The 11,351-nt window shown below is 42.0% G+C and overlaps 1 protein-coding gene across 1 annotated transcript in view; it reads right to left on the bottom strand.

Moving 5' to 3' along the window:
* Positions 1-4,633: 4,633 nt before the first annotated feature.
* The window catches only part of snrnp70 (small nuclear ribonucleoprotein 70 (U1)), a gene marked incomplete at its 5' end in the record, with an annotated part of 7,836 nt that continues 1,118 nt past the window's right edge, over positions 4,634-11,351 (bottom strand). The window contains 4 exon segments of the mRNA XM_035654645.1: positions 4,634-5,915; positions 6,001-6,100; positions 6,306-6,407; positions 10,325-10,406. Coding sequence (XP_035510538.1) covers positions 5,183-5,915; positions 6,001-6,100; positions 6,306-6,407; positions 10,325-10,406 — 1,017 coding nt within the window.

Raw genomic sequence — 11,351 nt, 5'->3', positions numbered from 1 at the left:
TTGTGGGTGATGGACTCTGTTGATACATATTCCTGCAATGTTAATGAAGTTAGTGTGTTCTACAGTGTATTTTGCCATGTCCCTGTAGTACATGTATTTATTACTAGCAGAGGTGTTAAACCATATGTGTTGTTAGGTGCGCTATCAGTGACATTCCCTCTAGGGTGAGTGTATGAGCGTTCTACTGTAAAGTGATGCTCTGCTTGTTTCTGCCAATAAAGCGCCTGCTCAAAAGAAAAGAAAACTGTCACCATGAGTTCACCACAATATGAATTCACACACGTTTATATCAATCATAGAGTTGTTGTGAATGAATTGCATCAGCAGTGAGAAGAGATTAAAACAACTCTGGCATCAGTGGAGCACAGGGAGCTTTTAATGGTTAACAGCAGATGTTTTGATGACTTCCCCTGTGCCCCAAGAGGCTTATCTTTTCATCAGGCCAAAATTAGCTAAATTGTTTCACCTCATCTTGCTCAATGTGGGGTAAATAGGTGGGTTCATTTATTAGCACTTTATTAAGTACCATCAAGTGTTGAGTGTCATTCTGTCTTCTTGAAAGAACGCATAAGCACAGGGACAAACATACCGCCCTGATAAAATTGTAAAAAAAGCAAACGTGGAAAAAAAACAACTACAATATTATGCAGGGCATATTAACTCTATTTAGGATATTTAAAAAAACTAACAGAAAACTAACCAAAATATGCTCACAAGTGTGTTTAATTCCCAAATACCCACAGCCTGCTGAGTGTTTTACACGCTGTGGCTGAAAGCCTGAGGTCTGTCAAATCAAAAATGTCTCCTTGTTGGTTGCCACCCCTACGGCTATTAAACAGGGACACAATCCTATTCAGTTTTGCAAAAGGGAAAAGAAAAACAGCTGGGATATAAGAATGCCTCTGGATGTTATTCTGCCACCTTCTCATCTTACATTAGGCATTAGCCAATGAGTTGGCCTGGGCACATGGCCACAAGCAGTCAAAGCAACACACACATGCACAAACACCCACATTTTGCATACCACTGCTTAGAGGCGGGAGGACGATGGACCAGTACTGATGTGTGGCCACTGTTTAAATCGTTTTTTCTTTAGTTAATGTAAAAAAAAAAACCAAACAGTTTATTTAGAACTCAAAATGTTGGATAACTAATTCAAAACCAAATAAATAAGTTTTTGTTAATGCACAATTCCAGGATGACATTTGAGCTTTTTATGTGCTCATTTTTATCACATTTTGTATTCCATTAATGTTAATTTTGAATATTACATATATGTGCTTCAATTAAAGATGTATGAATAAATCAGGTTTTGCCAAACTTTGTGGTAAAATCTGAATAGTTTAATACAATATAATTCCCATAAATAAGCAACACAGCCCTCATACTAATATTCAAACGTTCTCAGAAGGGAATTTAGTATTGAAATAACATACAAGAATTGTAAAATACTCTGTTGGCCTCTTTCTCTGGGGTTTCAAGCTTAAATGCTGAAATGAATGCTGGGATATCTGTGCTGGCAAGTTCCAAATGCAGCATCCCTGGTAAAAAGTGCATTTCAAGAACAGTTCTGTGAATTTAACTGGCAAAATGTTGAATTGTGCATCAGGACAGTACTTAATTTGCAACAGATGATGTTTCACAAATACACAAGAACACAGACTGAGAGAGTTCCTACCTACAGTATCATGTTTTGAAGCAGAGGGCCACTGACCTAGCTGCAGTATTTTACAACTTGGGAATGAGACCAGGTGGAGTTGGTTAATCACACACACACACTCACTAACTTAAACTATCTGGACAGGAGTGTCTTGGTGTTGCAGTTAAAAGGGCCTCCAGTTGTATGTTCACACACTCTGTAAATGCAGATCAATAGCTGATCAGTGTAAAGGACACCTGCTTAGCAACGTTACACACTAAAATGCACTGGCCTGTGAAGCTCACCCATCCTAATTTACTAATTTACTAATTTACAGTCATTTTCAAGTTGTATCATATGAAGTAGGAACTAAGAACCATGGGGATACAGAGGCATCTCAGATTCTTGTCATATGGTAGTTAAATCAGATCTTCAGATCTGGATCTTTGAAAGATACGGAGCCACTACGGAGCCCATAAAGGGGCATAAATTAAAAAAAAATTTAACGTTTCTCGTGCTCAGGCAGTTGTGCTTCCTGTGTGTATGCCTCTAGGCTCATTAACTGTGGTCAAGCCAGCCGTTACTCCGATCTCCGTGGTCAAATCAGCCGCACTTAAATTTCGAGTGTTATATATATATATATATAAGTGTTATATTCTCAGCATTATGGTAATTGCGGAGAAACAGCGTATTCACTTCTGGTTTTCAAAATAAAGGTATTAAGAACAGTAAGCTATAATTCAAACCTACATTTAAAATAAAATATGTTACATTAAAGTGTTTCATGCGACCATGATGAATAAAAAACATACTTAATATCAGCATCTCTACTGCCCCAATGTTTGGGAGAAATGCCCAAAACCCAAAACTCCAAGGGCATCTTTCCTCAAATATTTGAGGTACTGTAAAAACATATTGCTCAATAATTCCTGGCTATGGATGGTATATTTGACTTCTACACATATAAGACTACAAGTATACTTAATATCAAGCATTTTTACTGCACCAATTTGGAGAAATTCAACAATAAAATTCCATATTTGTACCTGCTTTTACTGTACCTCAAATATATGAAAATATGCCAGCTCGCCAGCTGCTGGCCACCAGTTTAAAATAAAAATACCGTTGTGTTTTTGTTCAAATCAAAAGTAATGGAATATTCCCAGTTGCTGAATGTAAACCTTTCCATCTTCCATGGTTGCAAAAATGAATCCAAGGATGTGATTGAATTGTTGGATTTTAAATCGGTAGAGAGAGCCAACGAAATTGTAAAAAAAATATTTGTGTGTCCTTGAGCAAGATACTGAACCCTGCTGTGCATCAGTGTATGAGTGTGTGTGAATGCCCTTATTTTCCGTTTCTGATGAGTAGTTGGCACCTTGCATGGTTGCTGTTGCCAACTGGGTTCGAATGGGTGAAAGGGTGAATGTGACATGTAGTGTAAAAGCACTGAGTGGTCGGAAGACTAGAAAGGCGCTATACAAGGACAGGTCCATTTACCATTTAAAGTCTCCCTACAACCCATGGTTATGTCTCTGGATCCACCCCTGGAATCACGAGCCACATAAACAGTTAGATGACATCATACTGACAGTGGAGTTCGCTCCTCCGTCATTTAAACCCCCGTGTAACGGGACTGTTTCGCCCGTGCTTGACCGCACCTATAACGCACTCAAGCGGCAAGCCGCGTCCGGGGCACGGGCTCTACTCACACCGTTGCACAGTGTGGCAGCGGCACATTTATTACCCCCCCATTTATTACCCCCCCCACCCCCAGCGCGATACAAAAGTTAAATCATATATTGTCAAGGACCGTACGATAGCAATCCGTGCGCAGGGGCATTCCGAGCGTGTTGCCCATAAAGGATGTAAACATTAACGCTAGCTGGCTCACTGTGAATGGATTCCAGCTAATGACGTTTACTACGAGAAAGAAACGAGCGGGGGGCGCGCGCCGAACCATTTCAAACATAAGGTCAAAAATATTTGTAGTTTGTATAATAACGTTAGAACAAAACACCGTTGGTTGTGGTCATTGTCATTAGGTAAGACACATACACTGATATTAGCCAGGAGATTATGAAGCTGTGCGGCTCACTATGCATTACCTCTTTCCAGGCAGAGCGGCTCTGTCATGGCCGCCATGTCTGCTTCCTTGGCAGGGTGGTAGTAAGAGGACATCATTGTGAGCTCCTCCGCGTCCAGGCTGCTCCTCTATTTAAATTGCGTAGATGAGCAGAAAATGTGGCTTACAGCGATGCGTGGTCCATCTTTCAGGATGATACGGTCAGCAGACTGGAGACGATGGACTGAGGACCGAGATGCTTCAGTGAGGATCAGCAGCACAGGCAGACGCGGCAGCTTCACTATGTACGGACTGTATAATAAGCACACTATATAATCACTATCTACGTACGCACGCACGCACACACACACAAAAAACGCTTTTCTCTCACGTCAATTTTGAGCTATTTTTCTTCCACAGCATTTCTTGCAGACTGTTGGATATACAAAGCATGTTTATTTTACTAAACATTTTCAACATATTTAAGCCTCCATCCAACCTTCCCATCCATTTTTTTTTAATGGCTGTTTACCATAATTTTCTGCTAAATGAAGATATCCAAATTCCCTCTGTAAAAATGTTGACTTCAATGTGTGGACAAAATGAAAACAATTCTCAGACTTCTATTCTTGAAATAAATTAACACATTTTAAGTAGAGGCTGCCAAATTTGCATATTTTAATATAGTTTCAGAAAACCTGAACACAAAAAAGAACTGTCTTAAAATCAGCTGCGGATGTTTCATGGTGATTATTGGTTTATTATGTGTTCACTTGCTGTAGTCCTGTTTAGCAGATTCGAGCTGCAGGGGCCCCCTTACTACATATGGTTTTTGGGGTACGGTACAGCCCAGACACTTTGTGCTGTATGAAAATCTGGCTGTGGAGACATGACATCAAGTTGACCATGCAAATCTAACAAACAGCAGATATAATTTACTTTTTTTTTATTCCAGAATGAATAAACAGAACAGCCCTCAAATGTCACATAATACTACATTTCCTTCAATTTCACATACATTGAGCAGAAATTGGTCACTGGGTCCAAATGAGCATACAATCTAACTGCTTTATGAATCTGTAAATAAAAGACAACACAATCTACCCATCTAAAAACAAATAGAGCTCTGGTTTACACAGTTCATCCCAAGCAAAGTGAAAAAAAACAAAAACATACAAACCATCTTGAATCACTAAGGTAATCTGAAAACATTTAGTGGCACGGATTAGTTGGGCAAAACAGGAAAACTGCAACTTTAGTGAGATCAAATCAGTTATGCATCAACTGTGTGTGCAACAGTATCAATTGGAATTATTTTAACAGATTCTTTACAGATAGGAGAAAGTTAGCTAGATGTCTGGTGCTGAGGAAGCCCCAACATCATTTAGGCTTCCTGTGCCTTGATAGGCAGTTATGGGCCATGTCTAAGTATGAAACAACTTATTTCTGAGTGGGGACCTGCTGGGACAGGGACCATATCAGTACTCATCTCCTGGTGCCTCCATCTTGTAGCCGTTTTCACTGGAGCCATAGCCGTCACCCGATGGCACTGACTGCTGGTCCATCATCATCCCGTCTTGACTGTACTCCTCCATGTGAGGTGGTGCTCCTCCCTCATCCTCATTGCCAATGTCATCCTGGGGCCCAAGGTCGTCTCGTAGGGAGCCGTGGCGCTCCTCTCTGCGGTCCCCCCTTTCTCTGTCCCCACGCTCCCTCTTGTGCTCCCTGTCTCTGTCACGGTCTCCCCTGCGTCTCTCTCTGTCCCTGTGGCTGCGCCTGCGGTCTCTGTCCCTTTCTCTTTCCCTGTCTCTGCGCTCCTCCACACCCTCCCCCACTTCTCCTTCATGTTCCTCCAGCATACGCTCCCCACCCTCAGGGGCACCATCTCCCTGGCTGACCTCCTCTCCATCCAGTCCCTTGCCTCTCTCCCTGTCTCTCTTGCGATCTCGGCTCCTGCTCCTTCTCTTCCGTTCTCTACTCCTCTCTCTACTCCTACTGTCTCCTCCCGTTGCCCCCCCACGCTCCCTCTCTCGCTCTCGACGCCGGCTACTAACTCCACCGTCTTCTCCCCCTCCAATCGGTCTCTCTCTCTCCCTCTCCCGCGAACGGGTACGTCGGCGGCGTTCGCGTGATCGGGACCTCCGGCGCTCTCTGTCCTTGTCCCGGTCGCGCTCCCGGCTGCGCTCTCTTCGGTCTCCGCGCTCTCGTTCACTATGAGCAGGATAAATCAAAGACTGTTATACACAGCAGAACACACTTTTGTACCAAACCACAGGTCTTCCATGAAAGTACTCACCCCCCCAGAGGGCGATCATCGTAACGTGATGCATCATCTCGGCCAGAGTGCTTAATGTTCACATCAGCTCCACCTCTCCTAGTGCCACCCAATCCACCACCTAGTTACAGAAAAACCGGAAAATAAAGTTAAACGTGTCAAGTCCACGCACCCCTTTGAGCTGCAGTCAGGTTGTGTTCAGACACAACCGTACTGCATCAAAAAGCACAGAGCTGCTTTGGTGTGTGGATGCATTGCTACTAGAGATGCTCCGATACACTGGGGTGAAATCAAAACTTAATCTGAACACAAAAGAGGCTGCTGACCTAGCCTGCGAGGATGCCATCCTTTGACAGTGCGTCCTCGTTCCACGTCCACCAACACCCTTCTGCCATCAATCTTCTTCCCGTCCGCATGCTTGTACGCGGCTGGAGAAGAGGAATGGGAAAGGAAAGACAAGAGGTGAGATGGTAGTACGACTACATCAATGTGGCCAAGGAAACAAACAGTGCATCGTTATACTGACCAGGAGCAGGCGAGGCCGAGATGGCTGCTCTCTGGGTAAAAGCCGAAGGATAATGGGAGTAGACTTCCTTCCACCCGATGAGTGATTGATACGTTACGTTTTAGCTGCACCATTAACCTACCCAGCCATTTTAAGTCGTTCTGGTTAAAAACGGCAGGAATCGCAGGATAATTGCGTGGATTAGACTTCCAATTTACTTAGAGTGCAGCTTCTTAATTAATATATTAATACTGATTACGCAGAATGACGAGACATTTTGATAAGTATTGATCTCTCACACAGGTTTGACTGTGGCAAACTAAAACACTCATCCTGCAGTTAGTGTGACAGTCTTAAAACAGTTGCTGAACTTAACCCAACCTGCTGGGACACTTGACACGGTTGTTATTTACAATTGAAGCACTGCTGTTATCGTCACTGTATTGTGTAACAGTGAATTCACTAGCTGTGACAAATACATATTCCAAGATTGCATACAGGTGAAATGTAATTTCTATCACAGCAGTAAAGCAGTGTGCTTCGTGTTAGTGATTGTGCACACACAGAACAGCACATAACTAGTCAGCCAAATTCTTTTTTTCTTGCACTATAACACAGTACAGGACTTTCAGTCCAATATTATGACAGTAGGCTGTTCTGTTGCAGTGGCTTTAATCTACTGAAACCTTTTACAAGCTTCATGACGGAGCAACATGATGGAAGCAACCAGGAGTATGAGCATTTCCAACCACGTGTACACTCCCCACACCTCATCCCATTATACCACACAACAGTCTTTAGATCCATCTTGTATGATGGAAGGCGAGATCCAGGCGGCTCATCCTGGCTGCTACACTGGTCTGATGTGATGATGATCCCTGAGGGTAAAACCTTCAAGTCCAAGAGGAGGGCCTTACCAAAACCCATCAGTTATAGCATACAGTCTGAGGGCCTTACCAAATCCTCACATATACAATCTGAGGGCCTTACCAAACTCCCTCACTCTACACAGTTGATGGTCTTACCATGATCCCTCACTTACAGGCCTTATGAAAGTCTCTGCCCCAGTCTTCGGGCCTTACCAAAATCCCCTCAGCACCAGAATGCACATACTGTCACAACACCTCTATCAGGGGCCTTACCAGAACCCCTCCGCTTCCAGTGTTCACTAAGGATGACAACATCCCATCCAATAATAGGGCCTTACCAAACCCCCACCAGTCCTACCAAAACTGACCAACTGAAAAAAGCAGAAAAAAAAAAAAGAAAAAAAAAAATTTAAATTAAACAAAAAAACAAAAACAAAACAAAAAAAAAAACAAAAAAAAAAAGGAACTGGCTACCTTCCTTTCAGGAGTTGTGTTATCACAACCCCAACCAACTAATGAGAAAGAACTTTTGTACCATGAATTCAATGAAGTCATGTTCCTAACGCTGTTATGTCTGAGATCTAAAGTGGCCTGAAATATTAAACTGAGGGCGTACAGTGTCTTACACTTCACTAACATGTCATAAACTGAAAGTTTAGGAACCATTTCTTTGACCATACTATTGTTATGAATTAATCTGTAAGGCTACAGTAACTAGTATCTAACTTAAGTTATGTAGTGAATAAATAATGTATGAATAGCCCATTTAGCAGAATTACCAAGAAAATTCCCCTCATCTGCCTTTCCTATTAAAGCCAGCTCAGATGGATTAGTTTTTAGTATTATGCACCAACCGTAGGTGAGATTTGACCTTTTTCTAGATTAAATGGGTTTGTGAACTGTATTACAGTAATACAACTGCCCAGCCTCCTAAGGTTTTACTACTACTTACTGCAGTTTGGGGAATGCAGTGGCAAAGAAATGTGTATTAATCTTATCAACAGTATGGATTGACATGCACAGGCAGCTGTTTACAGTTGAGTTAATACCTAGCTTTGATTATTTAAATCTTGCAATGGCTTTTTAATTAGCACAGATATTTGGCAGAACCTTGGAGCCTAACAGACATGATGAGGTGTTATAATTTTAAAACTTTACCAGTTACTCACCTGCAGACAAGAAGCTACCAACAGTGACACTGTTACTAATGAACACTAAAGAGTTTTTCACTCAACGGATTTAGGATTTTTATTCATTTAAAGTGTTTCAAATACTAAAAGACCCATAAAGTTTTGTGGTGTGAAATGTCAGCACAGATTCTGAGGCATTCTGTGTTAAGTGAAGTGACTCGGGCTTGTTTTTGGTTTAAGCAGCGGTGTAGCCCCGCATTATTACATTAGTTTAAATCTTGATTTGACCATTCAGGTGTTTTTGCACTGCTTTAAAACATTATCACAACATTTGAAGGACAATAAATAATTTCCAAGCTCTATATGATAGGAGTGAATTCTTTAGACAAGTGCCTTCTCTGCCAAGATATATTTACACATTACTGCAATGTATTACTAAGCAATAGGACTATTTTTCTGAAGAGCTGCAACAAGTTCTGTCAACCTGCACAGCATTAATCACAACAACCTCCACCAGAAGCCGGTGGGATTGTCTTTCCTGTTCACTGACCTCGTGGCCCTCTATACAGCTATGTTGCTACTGCAAAGTGTGATCCCTCAGTGACCTGAGGTGGCTTTCACATAAAGGGCAGAATCATTGGGCAACATTAATACTCTAGTAGTCAGGGGTGCGTTCAATGGTCAAAGCCTAAGATCCAAGTAGTAGTAATTGCACTGAAAGCTCTTTAGGGCTTGCATAGAAATACGCTTTACCCATTGAACGTAGCTCCTCTTCCCTATGTAGGAGATGGAGGGTGGAAAGAAATCTTACCCATCATACAAACCCATTATACCAACCATATACTGAGCTGTGGTAGTAGGGTGTAGATGTATCATAACCATCATCATCTGCCAGCCAGCTCTGGCCAATAGCCATCACAGATTGGCGGCTGCAGTGGCAATGAGAACAACACACAGTTAATATACTGTTTAGCCCCACATCCCCCCTCAGTTCACCCCCTGCTGTGACTACATGCTTGCTGTGATTTAGCAACTCTGGTCTTGAAGAGCTGATGGCACAAATATCCCAGAATGGTGTCATTGTGTTAGATGGCACCATTCACTTGTCTAATAAGACAGTACTCTGTTATTCACTGTAGCATCACCAGCAGCTTAAAATATCTCACTAGTGTGGTGACGTTGAACTAATCTCACCATGACCAGGGTTGAAGACCACCAATAAAAACTAGACAAACAAGCTCAATACCTAGTCATACAAAAAGATGGGTTTCCATACAGCCCATGACACATTTCTAGTTGAAAAAAGAAAATAAAACCCATTCACTGCTTGGTGACCAGTCTGACCTTGTGCTTACCATTAAGAGTCCAACCAGGAGAGCTGCTCTTCCACAGAGCTACAACGCCTAACAGTTAAAAGACAATGTGCCCTTTGACAGGCAAAGATGTTCAACTTCACAGATGAAAGACAGTCCTCCTACTTTTCCCATGATGCCCCACTGAATGAAGCAGTTCCCCTTCTTGACTATCAGTCAACTGATGACACGCATCAAACACAGACACACATCACACAACCACCAGACTCGGATTTCAACATGCAACCTGTACAACATACGTCTTTAAGATGTACTCTGATTCCTTTAATGCCATAAGCATTAATTTGCTTATTAGGTAGTGGAGTGTTAGAGAAAGCTGCCACCCCAGTATCATTATATAAATATCTACATAGAGTAAAGGAAAGAGGGTTCAACTGAAGAGCCACCTTGCATGTCACAGAGGTCAGTCCTTGTGGACATGTGATCATAAATAAAGGTTTTGGCTCAATGCTGTACAGTGGTACTCACAGTGCATGTCTCGCTCGTGCTCGTATTCGATGAATGCATAGCCCCGAGGCTTCCCCGTCCTCTTGTTGTAGACTATGTAAATCTGGAACAAACAGGCATGGGCACATTGGTTAGCTGTGGGATTCATTATTACGCAAACAGATGTGTAACACCCCCACATCATGTGTATTCCTATTAACACTGCCATACCGGTGTTTTCAGCACAGAAGCAGAGCATAGCTGAAACACCTGCTGTAACTCTTCAATAAGCAGCAATGTTTTTGCCTTAAGGAGTGCCATGGCCAGGGCAAGCTGTGCAGAGTGTAGTGTATTGACAGGGGAGCCCTAACTGCATACCCCCCTTACTAATACTAATCTGCAATACAGTCTGATTTCTTTATATACTTAATCATTTTATGGGGCCAAGAAAACCCTCTAGTCAATAAATCATTCATTCCAATAAACCATTTTAAAACCTGTATATAAAATAAAGGCAGAGTCCTGCAAAAAAAACAACTTGATATACAGTGAAACTGCCAGCATCTTCATACAATCCAGCACAAATGTCAGTGTCATGCAATCTAAAACCACAAACTTCTAACAAAAACAACGACAGAGTTGAATCAAACACCAATTTTATTTTATTTTTTTTTAAATATAAAAATTAATGCGAGTTGTGTTACACCGGCTTTCACCAGCCTTTCCTGTGCATTTAGACTGTTTGAGTTCTGTGTATGACATATGCTCACATCCAATTTCAACTACTGAGAATGTCCTCTGCGCAGTTGAGCTGCTGTTAACGCGTATCATCTATACAGACACATAGCAGCCTACAGTTTATAAGTTTACTCTAACTCATCTCACAAAGCAAGATGAGATCATTTTTTGAATGGATAATGTGTCTGGATACTAGGCCTGTAGCGACGCGTCTACCTCAAAAATACGTAGACGTCAAATTTTTGCGTAAATCATCGAAGGTATGGGAATACTTCAAATTTAGTCCCAAACGTAAAGGTGTCGTTATTTGCGCTCTTTGCTGTTGTGCTGG

The sequence above is a fragment of the Morone saxatilis genome, unplaced genomic scaffold, assembly GCF_004916995.1.
Source record: "Morone saxatilis isolate NCDOM2014 unplaced genomic scaffold, NCSU_SB_2.0 Contig14, whole genome shotgun sequence".
Taxonomy (NCBI): domain Eukaryota; kingdom Metazoa; phylum Chordata; class Actinopteri; family Moronidae; genus Morone; species Morone saxatilis.
This window is presented reverse-complemented; position numbering and strand designations above follow the sequence as displayed.